Source organism: Leuciscus leuciscus (assembly GCF_965113295.1).
Source record: "Leuciscus leuciscus genome assembly, chromosome: 22".
NCBI classification, from domain to species: domain Eukaryota; kingdom Metazoa; phylum Chordata; class Actinopteri; order Cypriniformes; family Leuciscidae; genus Leuciscus; species Leuciscus leuciscus.
The window spans coordinates 18050252-18070303 of NC_138746.1; the positions used below are offsets into that span (position 1 = coordinate 18050252).

General features: G+C 34.1%; 1 protein-coding gene across 1 annotated transcript in view; it reads left to right on the forward strand.

Annotated features, from left to right (window-relative positions):
* The first annotated feature begins 1669 nt into the window (after positions 1-1669).
* Positions 1670-20052, forward strand: part of pcnx4 (pecanex 4) — a 28163-nt gene continuing 9780 nt past the window's right edge. Inside the window, exons 1-2 of the mRNA XM_082153074.1 lie at positions 1670-2236; positions 3045-3835. Coding sequence (XP_082009200.1) covers positions 3132-3835 — 704 coding nt within the window. The 5' untranslated portion in view covers positions 1670-2236; positions 3045-3131. The remainder of the gene's footprint in view (positions 2237-3044; positions 3836-20052) is intronic.

Consider the following 20052-nt stretch of genomic DNA (forward strand, 5'->3'; position numbering starts at 1 on the left):
TCTTGAAAACAGGTTGTGGCCAATTTAACTGTAGTTGCAAAATCTAGCCATTAATGGGTCCCAGAGGGCTGGTTTTTGTGATAAAATTAAAATTGTAATATTTGTGATCAATATTATTTTTATAAATATTAATAAATTAGTATTATTTTATAGAGCATAAGAAGAAAAAATTCTTGTTTTTTGCTATTATTTTATAATACAATCTACATTATTATACAAAGGCATAATAATAATAATAGCCTACATCTAAATAATTGTATTGAATAATACCATCACAACTCTACCTGAACACTGAAGAAAAACATTTACTGATAACCGTTTAAAACACATGCACTACTGCCAGCTTTGTACATTTGTGTTGGTTTTTCTTTTCAGGACAAACACATCTCACACACGCTTCAGAGTTTTGCCAGCAGCTTTTCTCTAAGACATAAAAGCCCACTCTGGGGTGGAAGAGTTCTCATTACAGCTATGGCAAACAGAGATTTGTGTCAGACTGTGACACTGAAAAGAGAGCAGAGGTTTTAGACTGATGTGTTTATTTTCAGTGGGCTGTATTATGAGGGCAGTTTAGCGGAACAGCTGAAAATCCAATGTCTGGAAAAATTCAAAGGCAATCACACACATAATGTGTTCAGTAAAAACCCGTTATCACAGCTCATGGCAATTCTCTTCCTGTTTTCCTCTGGAGTATAATGGTGGGGGGTTGGTAGAGGAGAGAGACAGTTCGAGAGAGAACCAAAACCGACAGAATAAAAGATGTATTAAAATGTGTAGAAAATTAGAAAGGAAGGCTGCTGAATTTAATGGTGGACCTGCTGTGGAAATAACACAGAGCACAGTGTGTTGTCCAACTTCCTTTTAAAGGAAACAGAGATACATCGAAGCAGTTTACAGCAGGACAGGTCCTTCCTTTTTATCAGTTGACATCTCTCTCGCTGTTGTTCTCATGCAGGGACGGGTGTCAGACTTGCCAGTAGCTTGTAATTATAGTGAAATTAAATAAGGTAATTTTAACTAATTTTTCCCTATTCTTCTAGATTTTATTTTTGACACATGCATTTTTAAATCCTTGCCTCCCTGCCCTTCACATCATAGACTTTTTTTAATTCATAAACTAGCAGATACAAACTATTGCTGGAGTGTCTTCCCAGTGATTTATTTATTTTTGCCAAATCCAGTGTCTGATTACATGAATATTTCAGATTTTGTCCTTTTATGCAATATTGTCATGTCTAAATATACTAGATAAAATAATCAGATAAAATGTGGAAATCATATTACTTTTTGTTTGATCATGATATATAACAATTAAGAGAACATGGGGTGATTTTTTTTTTGCTATGCAACAAGACATACAAATGTTTCTTCATATTTTATTTTTAATGAAATACCTTTAATGAAATTGCTATTTAAATTTGTAGGCTAAGTTACATTTCTTGCAATCGTGTAAATTCTTCACAAGAGGCTATTCTGCCATAGTTTAACCAATTTAAATTACAACACACGCATATTCAAAAGGTAGTCTACTGCATAACCAGAATTACTTTGTTGATAGACAAATTTTCATTATTAATTCTGTGAGGAACAATAGATGTAGAGCTATCTATACGTACACACGTATATGTCGTCTACTAGCGCCGCCCTTTAGGCCGCATTGCCCAACTGCAGCATCAGCAAAAGCGATGATGGATAACGGGTCCGTTGCTTTATCACTACACAAACCCTCTACCCACCCCTCAAGCACCTCTCCAACCGTTTTGATTTAGAGGTATGCGATAATAAAAACAGAAAAGGCTGTTTTTATTTAAATGTTTGCCATGTGGAAAAAAATCCCCGCCTTCTAAGCCCAAACACAAGCTGCTAATGCTAGCCGCGCTAACCAGTTTATAGCCGCTTCTCCTCGCCTCTCTTATTTATCTGCTGTGTTTGGAGGAAACCAAGACGATATTATAATGTAATATGGTATAAGAGCTGTGTGTTTAGTTATTGTAATGGTCTATAAACCAGTTGTCAGGGCGATGTATGCCTCTTGTTGTCATAGCTGCAGTGTTAGCATGTGAACAGATCACAGGATACAAATCAACATGACTGCATTAAAAACCTAAATCTGAGGATTATAACCACAAATCAAAGGATAAAAGCACATAATTCAGAGGATAAACGTCGCTGGTTTGATGCTGATTGACTCCGGATCACCTCCTGGCTATTTTGCTCGTGCAACATCAACAAACAGGTAAACTGGGAATCAAGTGGGGGGAAAAAATACACAGATTCTTTGAGCTTATTGTTAAGAAAAAAGACACTACAGTTGAATACGGTAAAACATAATAATAACAATATCAACATAATTCCCCAGTTGATTAACTACACAATTATTTATATTTGCTAAATATGCTTTTTAATATTATGTTAAATGTTTAAATATGCAAATGATGCATTATTCACTTAAATATTCATGAATTTGCTATTGGAAAAGGCCAAGTTCAAAATTTCATGTTTTTAATTTCGTTGACATATTAAAGATGGGATTTTATATATCTCTTTTTATCACTTCATAAATACTGTCAGCAGAAAAAAAACATATTTTTAGGAGTTAAATGTTATATAAATAAGATGAACGATATATGAACAAACCCACCTGTAAAACCTTCAGAATATTGATGGTAATACAATTGAAATGTGTGTATTGCTGCTGAAGTGGAGATTTCTGGCTCAGTCCAGGAGAAAAAAAAAAAAAAAACATTTTATGTATTGTAAATTAAGTCTACAGACGCAAGTAGATAAAGAAACATGTAAAAGTGTATTTTGCTTGTTTTCTTTCCACTAATCTCAAGACATATTATGGAAGCAAAATAGCCCAAAATTACAATATTAACCAGTGCAAATAAAAAAACAATGGTTTTGCCTGCCGTGTCTTGCCTTATATATCAAACAGAAGAGATCAAGATTGATTATTGCTTTTGTTTTCATAATAAACTGCTCTTTTCCATCTATATCCTATGAAAAATGAGTGTATATTGTAATATTGTGTGTTTCCACAGTGACTCACTGTCAGCGGGGCATGTGTGTATGTTCCAGAGCAGCTGGGGGGAGATGACCGAGTCTGTCCGTCCCGCGCTGCGTTCATCATGGGGCCTGATGTGCCCCTGCTCAACGACTACAAGCAGGAGTTCTTCTGGAAGCGTTTCCCTCAGACTATCTTAGGGGGGCCGAGGCTGAAACTCGGTTACTGCGCCCCACCATACATCTATGTGCACCAGCTGGTGTTATTCCTGACACCATGGCTGTTGGGAGGCATCGGGACCCTCCTGTACCAGCTGAGGGTGCTGGATGAAGCCTGTGCGGGCGTTGTTTCGGGTGTGTTCATGCTAGGTGTGGGTGCCACCCTTCAGGGACTGGCACGGTGTATGGCACGTCGGACCGGATTGGTACAACGGCTGCCTGCTGCCAGTAACATCCTTGCAGACGAGGAAGAGGTGGAGTTTACTCACTGCGTGGCCCCTGAGACGGTACGATTTGTAGTGCCTGGAAAGAGGTTTGTGGGTAATGTAGTTTTGCACACCTTTCTTGCCGGCGCACTCTGTGGGTTGTCCACATGGTACCTGCTGCCAGACAGACTGAACAGCCTGTATGGGCACCCGGGTGCAGGACTGGGAGCTGTCGTGCCTTTGTTTGCACTGAGCTGGGTGACTGTTTGTATCGGGGAGTATTCGCTCATCGTCAACACGGCTACAGAAACAGCAACGTTTCAGCCGCAGGACACGTATGAGATCACGCCGCTCAACAGACCGCTGTACATACTCGCTTTCATCGCTGTGGACCTGGCTCTCAGGTACAAATCCAACAATTCACCACTACTCTCTGACAGCGTATAGGTCAATGATAAATAAGTCTGTCCACGATAAAGGAAAGAAAGCAACCTTAAAAAAACTTGTTTGAAACTTTTTTTTTTTTTTTTTTTTACACTACTGTTTAAAAGTTTGGGGTTAATAAGATTTATTAAAATTGTTATTGTTTTTTAAAAAGAAATCTATTATGCTCACCAAGGCTGGAAAATGCAACTGGAATAATGTAAAATGTAATATATTCCTGTGATGGCAAAGCTGAATCTTCAGCATCATTACTCCAGTCTGCGGTGTCACATGATCCTTCAGAAATCATTCTAATATGCTGATTTGGTGCTCAAATTTTTGAAAACAATTGTGTTTCTTAATACTTTTGTGGAAACCATGATACTTTTGTTTAATCAGGATTCTTTGATGAATAGAAAGAAAAGTATTTATTTTAAAATAGAAATATTTTGTAACATTATAAATGTCTTCACTTTCACTTTTGATTACTTTAATGCATCCTTGCTAAATAAAAGTATGCATTCCTTTAAAAAAAAAACCTTACTGTCCCCAACCTTTTGAGTGTTTTCCTAAGAAATAATTTGCCAAACTAGCCTACTTATGAAGGCTTTTTCTTTCATGATCTTTCTGCCCCCCACAAAATATTAAAGGGGTCATGAACTGCATTTTAAAAAGATATATATTTATAATGTTTCCTGAGACGCACTTATTAATTATATAACGCACTTTATATGATATAAAAAAATTATAATAAATAAAAGGCCATTGGAAGCTCTGTTTGAAGGGGCGTGTCTGAGTAGTTAATACCCTATACCAAGTGTCAAAATGATTGATGGCTTCCGGTTGTCATTGACCTTCCGGTTGACCTTTCCGGTTGCCCTTCCGGTCCCTATTGTTATGGATTGACCTATTGACCCTTCCTATCCATCGATCATGTGGTTTTGACAGTTAGTTTTGACCTATGACCCTACCTATCCCTTCAATCATGTGTTTTGACAGTTCGGCCTTCCGGTATCTTTCCGGCATATGTTGTTATGGTTTGCCCTATTGACCTTGCTTTAATCATGTGTTTTGACAGAAGCTTTTGCCCTATTTGAACCTTTTTAACCCTAGATCATGTGATTTTGACAGAAGCTTTTGCCATTTAACCTTTTTAACCCTAGATCATGTGTATGACAGAAAGTTTGAAGGCGCTGTTAGGATATGTGTCAGCATCTCCTCCGCATTCCAGAGCACATTGTGTGCCCCCTTTGGAATGAGAGAAGAAAAAAGACTGTGTAAGTGTGTCACACGACCATTGAAAAACAATTATACAAGCAGTTAAATGTTTATAGAGCGCTGAAGAAAAAACAGGTTATGGAAATCAGTGTGGTGTCTATCACACAAAAGAATAAATGAATAAGGATAAAAGAATACATCACACAATATATAATATCTTACTAAAACCTACCACAAAAAAGTTGAAAACATACTGTTCTTTAAAAGTATAAATGAAATGGTTGTAAAATAATTTAACTAAAGTTGAAAAACATTCTGTTCTTTAAAAGTATATAAAATAAAAAACTACTGAAACCAATTGTTTTAGTTTTAGATAAACAAAATAATAAAATCACAGAGTGGTTCTCTCTTACAGCACCACCTGACGGTCTCTGACTCCTAGGGTTTATTCAGCGATCAGAATGAGACATTGTGTTAGGGCTAAAATTATTTCAAAGTTTAAATGATATCTTTATTATTATTTTTTTATATTTTTTTTTTATTAAATTTAATACATTATTAAAAGTCGAAATAATGTTTTAATAAACAATTTTATTAAAGTCTTAATAAAAAAGTCTCTCAAACAGGGGCCCCTGCTCGTGTCTGTCAGCACGTGTTCGTCTATCTATCTCACCAGTAAAGGAGCCACGCGCGTGTCTGTGTGTCTATGCGCGCGTCCTCTACATCCTGACACCCCCCTCCTGCTCCTCCGCATTCCATAGGTAACAGTGAATTTATAAAAGTATATAATGAAATGCTTATAAAATAAATATCTTATTGATCCAATTGTTTAGATAAACAAAAGAATAAAAATCATATTACATAAAACATTCCGTTCTTTATAAATTAAAATAATTATATTGCTAATTTAACTAAAGTTGAAAAACATTCTGTTCTTTAAAAGTAAATAAATAAATTGCTTATAATATAATATAAAATCACAGAGTGGTTCTCTCTCTCTCTCTCTCACTCTCTCTCTCTCTCTCTCTCTCTCTCTCTCTCTCTCTCTCTCTCTCTCTCTCAGCTCCGTCTGTCGTTCTTTGACTCAGAGGGGCCTCTGTGCATCATGTCAGAGCATATGTAATGTTAGTCTGCTAACGCATTTCCAGAGACAAAGTTTTGTTCATACTAAATTTATTTCAAAATATAATCCTAAAAATCTTTAAAGTTTGAATACATACGCATCTTCTATTTATCTTTTAAAAGATTACTCTAATGATTTTGTTTAACGGTAACCTAAAGTATCATTGTTATTAAACAATGTCTGTTCAAAAAACTTTAGATGGTTGAAAAACTGTACTTAGTCAATCATAATTGTTTGTCCATGCGGGGGTTTCAATTTTTATGTTGGGGGCTTTCAATAGAATCCATAGAATATTGCATATTCTATCCCGTACACCTAAACACGACCATCGCAGAAAACTATAAAATAAATAATTTAATATAATTTCTAAGCTGTGTTGTGTGCGCACACACGCGGTTCTAAAAAATCTCTATTTTAAATTAAATTATTAATAAATATATAACCAATGAATAATAACATATGTTACTAAAATGTATTTAAAAAATGTAAACAAAGTTTTAGCTAAATAAATATATAAATAAAAACACCTTACATTTCCAGAGAGGCGAAGTAGTTCTTTATGCAACGATAAAAAACAATCCAAAAAGCAAATAGCTGACCAGATGAGCCTCGGGGGGACAATGTCACAGTAAATCTAGTCTGCGTTCCAGAGTACATCCAGAGTTTTATACTAAATTCATTTAAAAGCATAACCTTATAAATTAGATATTTTAAAATTAAAAGACTGTTTAAATCAAATCTTTAAAGTTTTATTAAAATCATATCTTCTATTTATCTTCTTAGAAGACTTATGTATTATTTTTACTAAACAGCGTCTGTTCAAAAACTTTAGATTTAAATAAAAGCAAAAAGTATGCTTAGGCATCTTATTTATACAAAAATATTTCAAACAGTAGTTTTGTCCATACAACATGAAACATGTTGTCAAAGTTTGTCACAATGTTTTTGTTGTTGTTATGTTGTTTTAAGAAATCCTAGGACTCCACATTGCTCTTATTTAGACTAAGTTTGTATCATTTGGAAAATCACCACACAATTTCAGAGACGCGATGTGTGATAAGTAAAGTTGGTCTTGAGCGAATATTTAATTTTACTCGTCTTGATTCAAAGCATGATCTTACTGGTAGCTATGATCTATTACACGTATAAGATCATTTTTACTTGTATCTCCCGAACTATCCTTAATCAGCGTGGAAACACACAAGGTGAAACCCTTTACTGAGAATATACTATCGGTTATCTACTCAAAATATATGTAGAAGTTTAAATCCGGTGTTTAAAATCTGTCTGGTGGCCGCATGAACAGACTTTGGGTAGAGCTATAGCAGGAAGCATGCCCTTTGACCTCCTCAATTGTGGAGGATTTTTTTTTTTTTTTGACCCTACTACAAGTTAGTTCTCCCAAAAGAATTTCTCCCATCTAGCGGTGAAATTGTAATTTGCATTTAAACGAATAGTGCTCTCTAGCGCCTCGCTTTTTGCAACTGCGCATTGCAACTGCGGTAGCCGTTATGTGTCAAGAATCTATGACAACATGTCTTCCAATAGCACTTCATCGAGTTTAATTGTACATGTTCTACTGTTATGCTGCCTATATAATGATTTACACAAGCAAGCAATGAAAAAAAGCTCGTAATTTAGACCGTAACTTTGACTCACCCGTCGAGAAGAAAGCAGACAACTTCCCTTTCAAAGTCTTTCTCCTTCATTAGCTCTTTCCACCTGGGAGAAGCTATCCCGATATTTATTTACATCCCGATAAATTAAATTTTTGCTTTTAGGCCACAAGGATTCCTTCTCCTGTGGCTCGGCATAAGTATGATCCAGCATTATATTGTACCGTGCAGTGCAGCCTTTTCAAATTTGCCGGGGGCAGTGTCAATGCCTCTCATATGGTCTAGCGGTTAGGATTCCTGGTTTTCACCCAGGTGGCCCGGGTTCGACTCCCGGTATGGGAAGACATTTTTTTTTTTATATAGCCAACAAATTCAAGTTATTCAAGTTCATCAATAATAATTTTTAGTTATTCATAGTCTTAGAGGCCTACACAAACTGCAGAAACAAGAAGAAGATATGTAAAAACTCATAAATGATGATTCAGTACTGAATCATTTTCACTAATACAATTATATTGAATTCAGAAAATTTCACTATGGAATATTTACTTTATCTATCATAATTTCAATTTAGTATGTCATCATTTAAATTTTTCATCTCATAATTATGGCACATAGTCATCATTTTAATTTCAACTTTTTAAGTCATAATTTCGACTTTTTGTCATAATTATTACTTAATTCAGAATAATTTTTTTGTCAATTACGCCTTTTTTTAATGTAATACTTAAAACGTTTTTTAAGTCATAATTTGGTAGCACTATTTTGATGGTCCTTTTGAACGTGCTGTTGACTATAGTGCTGTTGACTATAGTAGTGTTGCACCTGCATGTCCACTAACTCGCTTGTGAGAGTCAGAGTGTGTAAAGTAAACTCTTATTAGTGTTAGTAGAGTATTAGTGGACTGGTAGGGTTAGAATAAGTTGAGATATAGTTGAGTTACTTATAGTCAGGACTAGAATATCTGTTGGGGAGCATCACAATAAAGAGTTAGCAGATATTGAGCACAGTCTATTTTTTTTCAGATATTTAAATGACAAAATACCATTTTTCAACCGATTGAATCTACACATGTGAGGCCTTCAGAAGTCATAACTTCAGGGGTCAACGGTTTAGGCCAGTTGGCGAAAACACTGCATGTGTAAAAATCAAATACTGTATTACACTTTTCAAAGGATAATCTAGCTTTAAAGTTAGAATAAAAAGTTAAGTGTCACAAAGTCTGACACAAGGACATTAACTGGTTCTTTTTGTTTTATAAATGTATTTTGCTTATTTCTACAAACATCAACCTGATAAATATGGACTTAATACACGATTAAACAAGATAATCATGCTACCCAATACGTCCGACACAACATTTGTAAGATTTTTTTTTTTTTTTTTTTTTTTTTTTAAATACAATCAAAATACAAAATTAAAATATTTTTTTACATTTTGACAGTCCTACATAAATGCATGTTGATTACTAAGTTTCAGACGTAGCGCAACCACGCAATGTTAGATTTCTCTAACACTGCGATGTCTCACTCACAACGCACAACTTTGTGTTGGGTGATCCAGGCATACCTTTACTAAAATATTATGGAAGTCATTGTAAAATGTAATTCTACCATATTTTATTTATTAATATTATGGCTTCATGTCGATTTAAAGTTTTTTCTTGTTATTAACTAATACCTACTAACATCCGGCACAATCTGACCCCAAATAAACGAGATAATGGAATGTTCACAATCTACACTATACAGTTAGATATTCTCCTACACTGTATGTGTTTTAGGTGAAGACGTTTCTTTGAGAGCCGTTTATAGAAATACATGACGATTAAGAATTTAAGTGATAGTTTGAGAACTACATTGATTTAGTGCATGCTGTTTTACACTGTCACCCCCCTTTTTTGAGTAGACATGAAAATGCACATTTCAAACTTAAATGGTTGGAATTAAATAATGCTTTGGAGTATAGACGTACAATTAGTCTTGTTTTAAAGTAGAATTTTGTAGAAGTGAAATAAATTAAGAAAGTGAAACAGAAAAAAGTTATAGAAGCTTGAGTTTATGGAAATATACAATGTAAAAAAAAAAAATTATTCAAATTTTATATAAAATATATTTTTTTAAAACCTGGGCGACTCTAAAACTGCAAAAAATCAGAACAATTTTGGGTTTCAAAAATTAGGTTGATATCTCAAAAATGAGCTTTCAGTAAGATTTTGTTTGGGCGCAGTACCAAACTTTTTCACTAGGTGACAACCAGACTCCATTACTGCCCATATAAGGGTGCTTCCATTTCCATATGTGGTTTGAGTGATCTGAACCATTATTTCCACAATTTTCATTCAATTTATGAAGTAGACATTCTATTCAGAAGTAATATGGGGAGTTTGGCCGATTTTGATATGAATTCAACCTCTAAGAAACACATAAAAAGAACGTGAATGTGCGCTATTAGCTCGCTGCCACATCACAAATGGTGAATCTATTATTTTTTTCTTTATATTTAAAGCATTTTCAGTCCCTTTTTCTAAAATAATTGAATGGATGCTATCTTTTGAACTCTTGGCATTAAAAAAAAATTAAGGATTCTACCATTCTTTCATGATTTTTCATGTTCATTGCTATTTCAAAATAAAGGTCTGAACACGCCTTAGGAATATGAAAATATTCTTGTTGCAAATTGATAAATTATGGCTCCTCTGTAATTTTATTTTGAAAATCAGTCACCAAATATGGAAACTAGATATTGTAAGCTTTCAAATGATATATAGTTTGTCAAGATTAGTTTAGGTTTAGTATAGGATATTACTGTTTTAAATATGTAATGGATTTGGGCCCACCGGTGGGCCCCGTGACACTTAACAGGTTAAACTATTACAACAGAATCACATCTGACTATTGCACCGAGAGGCATATTCATCAAAGCTTGAGGCCTTAAAGTTCCACACTAACTGCAACCTGTAGATAAAATTGCACAATAGTAAATTCTAGAGGTCAACTTGCTAAAAAGTAATTGCAGCATGAGCCATTTAAAACAAATACAGAAATGCCACTTGTCATCAGTTTTGAATGTTTGTAATCGACTTTTTACACACTAGTCGATTACGCTGTTCACATCTTGTTTTTGTACAGTTTGCAAAAAGTATATAGTCTCATATAGGAATTTATGAAAAATATTGCATAAAGAGAATTAAATGACGGTAATTCCAGTATGAGAGTGTTTAAGACTAAACAAATCATATTTCTGCTATGGCTACGAAACATCGACGTGAATGTTGAGTATTACACTTCAAACTCGTCTAACTATTTCACTTAAAGAGGTGCATTTCGCAGCACAGTCGTAGATACACAGCTATTTTGTGTATGTGTGTCGCTAAACAACGGCTAAGCTAATAAATTGCAGTTGATAATGGTATTTTTATGTGAAAGATTCATTTTTTTTTATTTTTTATTCTGTCCACACCCGAGTTTTAGGCATCTGTCTTTTAGGCCCCATCCAGAAAACAGAAGTTGTGCTTTTTGTCTTAATTGCTCTTCTTTCTATGAAAACATGTGGTAAGCAGTTTTTGGTCTCATCGGCATAATGCCAAAATGTTTTAACATAACGTAAATTTCGATTGTTAGATAAATCATCTAACAATCAACAGTTATATGTGAAACAAGCTCAGTCGCATTTGAGTTGGATTCTTGTAGGCTATATATCGAACATTGTTATTGGACTGCATGTTTGACTCTGTAACAAGACCAAATATTAGCACGTAACATTTGGACACCTTTGCTTTTGTTTGCATTTCTTCTGAAACACCCCGTTTTGAAATTGTTTACCATCACCATTCTCAATCTATTGTAGCTTGTCTATTTTCCTTACACTTTGAACTTACACATTCAAGAGACTTCCTCGGAAGCTGGTATTTCTGTTGCCTGCACCACCTACTCTACACCTAAAGAAAACATATACAAGAGTTGCGAATGTGCGTTTTTGCGTACGTTTTTGTATGTTGAAATGTATGTTAATAAATAAAAAATGCCGCGAAACAAAGACAAGGGCCCTCAAAATCTGTGCATACAACAAAACAGTGCATCCGTGTATGATGATTTATCAGAAAATTACTTTCTATTGATATCACGTTTTAATCTTAACTCAATAGAATTGAATGCGCTAAAGGACTATGAACTTTAATATTTGGTAAAATTAACTAAAGCCTGCGCAAATTCACACGCTATTTTTTTTTTTTTTTTTTTTACCTCCTAAAGAAGGTATTATTACCACAAAAGCCATTACCACAAAATACATGTTTGTAATTTTTTTATTTCAACATTCATTACTGAACAAAATGATAGACAGGCATTACGTACATAAAGTAAAACAATAACGCCATTTACAGATGGTCTAACCAGAAAAGAAAATTTCTGCATGCCATCATGTCACAATCTAAGATGTAATCGACAAACATTTCGATAATTCTGTCTGTGTCGTCCTCATCATTGTCTTTTTGTTTTGGAATCATTAGCTTGCACACATCAGTTACATAAGCACACATAGAGAGCACATCGGGGTTTGCAAACTCATTGCTACTTTCATGCATCATAACCAGAGCATCTTTTACAAGTACACATGGTGGTTCAATGCCGTTGACACAAATGGTTGGTAATTCATCCCATGAAATAGGGTAACCTCTTATCAAACTCATCTGTTTCTTGAGATTTCTTACACGTTTTGCTCCAATAGCATTATCACCATCATCATCATCAGATTCATCATCCGAATCACTCACGTACTCAATGGCTGTACGCAGCAATAACATCAGTTGTCTTCTGTAATGTCCTTTAAACATGAATTCCATGAAGCTCTTACGGCTACTGGCAGCAGCCATGCTGGTGGGGTCTCGGTCACTCGCCATTGACGATTGGAAGACCTTCCCAGAGATCAACAACGTCGTTCCCGATTTCCGTGCAGCGTTTGTCCAGAAGTTTCGCCCTGATTTCATCTAGCTTAGAGGCGATGAATGGTTTGTCTTTTAATTCACGCAGAATAGTCCCGACTGTTCCTTGAATCCAATGCGGATGGTCGCAGTAGCACAGCAGTCTGTGACTAGTAGAGCTAGAGTCCTTCAGTTAGGAAAACTGAGCACTGTGTGTAGAGTTTATCATGACAACTGACAGAGCTCAGCCACCACGCTGGAGGGGGTGTGTAGGGTGTACGGGGGTTGTCATCAGGAAAGCCATAAATAACTAGGTCCTGCATAAAACAAGTCCTACATGCCGCCAGAGAGAAGTGTATTATTTTCACTCAATCCAGATGATTACAAAATCTGATTAAACATTATATGTTTAAAACATACACATGTGTGAATTGTTCGCAACAAGTTCCGTAACAAGCATTTAGAAAATAGCGTGTGAATTTGCGCAGGCTTTAGTTAATTTTACCAAATATTAAAGTTCATAGTCCTTTAGCGCATTCAATTCTATTGAGTTAAGATTAAAACGTGATATCAATAGAAAGTAATTTTCTGATAAATCATCATACACGGATGCACTGTTTTGTTGTATGCACAGATTTTGAGGGCCCTTGTCTTTGTTTCGCGGCATTTTTTATTTATTAACATACATTTCAACATACAAAAACGTACGCAAAAACGCACATTCGCAACTCTTGTATATGTTTTCTTTAGGTGTAGAGTAGGTGGTGCAGGCAACAGAAATACCAGCTTCCGAGGAAGTCTCTTGAATGTGTAAGTTCAAAGTGTAAGGAAAATAGACAAGCTACAATAGATTGAGAATGGTGATGGTAAACAATTTCAAAACGGGGTGTTTCAGAAGAAATGCAAACAAAAGCAAAGGTGTCCAAATGTTACGTGCTAATATTTGGTCTTGTTACAGAGTCAAACATGCAGTCCAATAACAATGTTCGATATATAGCCTACAAGAATCCAACTCAAATGCGACTGAGCTTGTTTCACATATAACTGTTGATTGTTAGATGATTTATCTAACAATCGAAATTTACGTTATGTTAAAACATTTTGGCATTATGCCGATGAGACCAAAAACTGCTTACCACATGTTTTCATAGAAAGAAGAGCAATTAAGACAAAAAGCACAACTTCTGTTTTCTGGATGGGGCCTAAAAGACAGATGCCTAAAACTCGGGTGTGGACAGAATAAAAAAAAAAAAAAAATGAATCTTTCACATAAAAATACCATTATCAACTGCAATTTATTAGCTTAGCCGTTGTTTAGCGACACACATACACAAAATAGCTGTGTATCTACGACTGTGCTGCGAAATGCACCTCTTTAAGTGAAATAGTTAGACGAGTTTGAAGTGTAATACTCAACATTCACGTCGATGTTTCGTAGCCATAGCAGAAATATGATTTGTTTAGTCTTAAACACTCTCATACTGGAATTACCGTCATTTAATTCTCTTTATGCAATATTTTTCATAAATTCCTATATGAGACTATATACTTTTTGCAAACTGTACAAAAACAAGATGTGAACAGCGTAATCGACTAGTGTGTAAAAAGTCGATTACAAACATTCAAAACTGATGACAAGTGGCATTTCTGTATTTGTTTTAAATGGCTCATGCTGCAATTACTTTTTAGCAAGTTGACCTCTAGAATTTACTATTGTGCAATTTTATCTACAGGTTGCAGTTAGTGTGGAACTTTAAGGCCTCAAGCTTTGATGAATATGCCTCTCGGTGCAATAGTCAGATGTGATTCTGTTGTAATAGTTTAACCTGTTAAGTGTCACGGGGCCCACCGGTGGGCCCAAATCCATTACATATTTAAAACAGTAATATCCTATACTAAACCTAAACTAATCTTGACAAACTATATATCATTTGAAAGCTTACAATATCTAGTTTCCATATTTGGTGACTGATTTTCAAAATAAAATTACAGAGGAGCCATAATTTATCAATTTGCAACAAGAATATTTTCATATTCCTAAGGCGTGTTCAGACCTTTATTTTGAAATAGCAATGAACATGAAAAATCATGAAAGAATGGTAGAATCCTTAATTTTTTTTTAATGCCAAGAGTTCAAAAGATAGCATCCATTCAATTATTTTAGAAAAAGGGACTGAAAATGCTTTAAATATAAAGAAAAAAATAATAGATTCACCATTTGTGATGTGGCAGCGAGCTAATAGCGCACATTCACGTTCTTTTTATGTGTTTCTTAGAGGTTGAATTCATATCAAAATCGGCCAAACTCCCCATATTACTTCTGAATAGAATGTCTACTTCATAAATTGAATGAAAATTGTGGAAATAATGGTTCAGATCACTCAAACCACATATGGAAATGGAAGCACCCTTATATGGGCAGTAATGGAGTCTGGTTGTCACCTAGTGAAAAAGTTTGGTACTGCGCCCAAACAAAATCTTACTGAAAGCTCATTTTTGAGATATCAACCTAATTTTTGAAACCCAAAATTGTTCTGATTTTTTGCAGTTTTAGAGTCGCCCAGGTTTTAAAAAAATATATTTTATATAAAATTTGAATAATTTTTTTTTTTTACATTGTATATTTCCATAAACTCAAGCTTCTATAACTTTTTTCTGTTTCACTTTCTTAATTTATTTCACTTCTACAAAATTCTACTTTAAAACAAGACTAATTGTACGTCTATACTCCAAAGCATTATTTAATTCCAACCATTTAAGTTTGAAATGTGCATTTTCATGTCTACTCAAAAAAGGGGGGTGACAGTGTAAAACAGCATGCACTAAATCAATGTAGTTCTCAAACTATCACTTAAATTCTTAATCGTCATGTATTTCTATAAACGGCTCTCAAAGAAACGTCTTCACCTAAAACACATACAGTGTAGGAGAATATCTAACTGTATAGTGTAGATTGTGAACATTCCATTATCTCGTTTATTTGGGGTCAGATTGTGCCGGATGTTAGTAGGTATTAGTTAATAACAAGAAAAAACTTTAAATCGACATGAAGCCATAATATTAATAAATAAAATATGGTAGAATTACATTTTACAATGACTTCCATAATATTTTAGTAAAGGTATGCCTGGATCACCCAACACAAAGTTGTGCGTTGTGAGTGAGACATCGCAGTGTTAGAGAAATCTAACATTGCGTGGTTGCGCTACGTCTGAAACTTAGTAATCAACATGCATTTATGTAGGACTGTCAAAATGTAAAAAAATATTTTAATTTTGTATTTTGATTGTATTTAAAAAAAAAAAAAAAAAAAAAAAAAAATCTTACAAATGTTGTGTCGGACGTATTGGGTAGCATGATTATCTTGTTTAATCGTGTATTAAGTCCATATTTATCAGGTTGATGTTTGTAGAAATAAGCAAAATACATTTATAAAACAAAAAGAACCAGTTAATGTCCTTGTGTCAGACTTTGTGACACTTAACTTTTTATTCTAACTTTAAAGCTAGATTATCCTTTGAAAAGTGTAATACAGTATTTGATTTTTACACATGCAGTGTTTTCGCCAACTGGCCTAAACCGTTGACCCCTGAAGTTATGACTTCTGAAGGCCTCACATGTGTAGATTCAATCGGTTGAAAAATGGTATTTTGTCATTTAAATATCTGAAAAAAAATAGACTGTGCTCAATATCTGCTAACTCTTTATTGTGATGCTCCCCAACAGATATTCTAGTCCTGACTATAAGTAACTCAACTATATCTCAACTTATTCTAACCCTACCAGTCCACTAATACTCTACTAACACTAATAAGAGTTTACTTTACACACTCTGACTCTCACAAGCGAGTTAGTGGACATGCAGGTGCAACACTACTATAGTCAACAGCACTATAGTCAACAGCACGTTCAAAAGGACCATCAAAATAGTGCTACCAAATTATGACTTAAAAAACGTTTTAAGTATTACATTAAAAAAAGGCGTAATTGACAAAAAAATTATTCTGAATTAAGTAATAATTATGACAAAAAGTCGAAATTATGACTTAAAAAGTTGAAATTAAAATGATGACTATGTGCCATAATTATGAGATGAAAAATTTAAATGATGACATACTAAATTGAAATTATGATAGATAAAGTAAATATTCCATAGTGAAATTTTCTGAATTCAATATAATTGTATTAGTGAAAATGATTCAGTACTGAATCATCATTTATGAGTTTTTACATATCTTCTTCTTGTTTCTGCAGTTTGTGTAGGCCTCTAAGACTATGAATAACTAAAAATTATTATTGATGAACTTGAATAACTTGAATTTGTTGGCTATATAAAAAAAAAAATGTCTTCCCATACCGGGAGTCGAACCCGGGCCACCTGGGTGAAAACCAGGAATCCTAACCGCTAGACCATATGAGAGGCATTGACACTGCCCCCGGCAAATTTGAAAAGGCTGCACTGCACGGTACAATATAATGCTGGATCATACTTATGCCGAGCCACAGGAGAAGGAATCCTTGTGGCCTAAAAGCAAAAATTTAATTTATCGGGATGTAAATAAATATCGGGATAGCTTCTCCCAGGTGGAAAGAGCTAATGAAGGAGAAAGACTTTGAAAGGGAAGTTGTCTGCTTTCTTCTCGACGGGTGAGTCAAAGTTACGGTCTAAATTACGAGCTTTTTTTCATTGCTTGCTTGTGTAAATCATTATATAGGCAGCATAACAGTAGAACATGTACAATTAAACTCGATGAAGTGCTATTGGAAGACATGTTGTCATAGATTCTTGACACATAACGGCTACCGCAGTTGCAATGCGCAGTTGCAAAAAGCGAGGCGCTAGAGAGCACTATTCGTTTAAATGCAAATTACAATTTCACCGCTAGATGGGAGAAATTCTTTTGGGAGAACTAACTTGTAGTAGGGTCAAAAAAAAAAAAAAATCCTCCACAATTGAGGAGGTCAAAGGGCATGCTTCCTGCTATAGCTCTACCCAAAGTCTGTTCATGCGGCCACCAGACAGATTTTAAACACCGGATTTAAACTTCTACATATATTTTGAGTAGATAACCGATAGTATATTCTCAGTAAAGGGTTTCACCTTGTGTGTTTCCACGCTGATTAAGGATAGTTCGGGAGATACAAGTAAAAATGATCTTATACGTGTAATAGATCATAGCTACCAGTAAGATCATGCTTTGAATCAAGACGAGTAAAATTAAATATTCGCTCAAGACCAACTTTACTTATCACACATCGCGTCTCTGAAATTGTGTGGTGATTTTCCAAATGATACAAACTTAGTCTAAATAAGAGCAATGTGGAGTCCTAGGATTTCTTAAAACAACATAACAACAACAAAAACATTGTGACAAACTTTGACAACATGTTTCATGTTGTATGGACAAAACTACTGTTTGAAATATTTTTGTATAAATAAGATGCCTAAGCATACTTTTTGCTTTTATTTAAATCTAAAGTTTTTGAACAGACGCTGTTTAGTAAAAATAATACATAAGTCTTCTAAGAAGATAAATAGAAGATATGATTTTAATAAAACTTTAAAGATTTGATTTAAACAGTCTTTTAATTTTAAAATATCTAATTTATAAGGTTATGCTTTTAAATGAATTTAGTATAAAACTCTGGATGTACTCTGGAACGCAGACTAGATTTACTGTGACATTGTCCCCCCGAGGCTCATCTGGTCAACTATTTGCTTTTTGGATTGTTTTTTATCGTTGCATAAAGAACTACTTCGCCTCTCTGGAAATGTAAGGTGTTTTTATTTATATATTTATTTAGCTAAAACTTTGTTTACATTTTTTAAATACATTTTAGTAACATATGTTATTATTCATTGGTTATATATTTATTAATAATTTAATTTAAAATAGAGATTTTTTAGAACCGCGTGTGTGCGCACACAACACAGCTTAGAAATTATATTAAATTATTTATTTTATAGTTTTCTGCGATGGTCGTGTTTAGGTGTACGGGATAGAATATGCAATATTCTATGGATTCTATTGAAAGCCCCCAACATAAAAATTGAAACCCCCGCATGGACAAACAATTATGATTGACTAAGTACAGTTTTTCAACCATCTAAAGTTTTTTGAACAGACATTGTTTAATAACAATGATACTTTAGGTTACCGTTAAACAAAATCATTAGAGTAATCTTTTAAAAGATAAATAGAAGATGCGTATGTATTCAAACTTTAAAGATTTTTAGGATTATATTTTGAAATAAATTTAGTATGAACAAAACTTTGTCTCTGGAAATGCGTTAGCAGACTAACATTACATATGCTCTGACATGATGCACAGAGGCCCCTCTGAGTCAAAGAACGACAGACGGAGCTGAGAGAGAGAGAGAGAGAGAGAGAGAGAGAGAGAGAGAGAGAGAGAGAGAGAGAGTGAGAGAGAGAGAGAGAGAACCACTCTGTGATTTTATATTATATTATAAGCAATTTATTTATTTACTTTTAAAGAACAGAATGTTTTTCAACTTTAGTTAAATTAGCAATATAATTATTTTAATTTATAAAGAACGGAATGTTTTATGTAATATGATTTTTATTCTTTTGTTTATCTAAACAATTGGATCAATAAGATATTTATTTTATAAGCATTTCATTATATACTTTTATAAATTCACTGTTACCTATGGAATGCGGAGGAGCAGGAGGGGGGTGTCAGGATGTAGAGGACGCGCGCATAGACACACAGACACGCGCGTGGCTCCTTTACTGGTGAGATAGATAGACGAACACGTGCTGACAGACACGAGCAGGGGCCCCTGTTTGAGAGACTTTTTTATTAAGACTTTAATAAAATTGTTTATTAAAACATTATTTCGACTTTTAATAATGTATTAAATTTAATAAAAAAAAAATATAAAAAAATAATAATAAAGATATCATTTAAACTTTGAAATAATTTTAGCCCTAACACAATGTCTCATTCTGATCGCTGAATAAACCCTAGGAGTCAGAGACCGTCAGGTGGTGCTGTAAGAGAGAACCACTCTGTGATTTTATTATTTTGTTTATCTAAAACTAAAACAATTGGTTTCAGTAGTTTTTTATTTTATATACTTTTAAAGAACAGAATGTTTTTCAACTTTAGTTAAATTATTTTACAACCATTTCATTTATACTTTTAAAGAACAGTATGTTTTCAACTTTTTTGTGGTAGGTTTTAGTAAGATATTATATATTGTGTGATGTATTCTTTTATCCTTATTCATTTATTCTTTTGTGTGATAGACACCACACTGATTTCCATAACCTGTTTTTTCTTCAGCGCTCTATA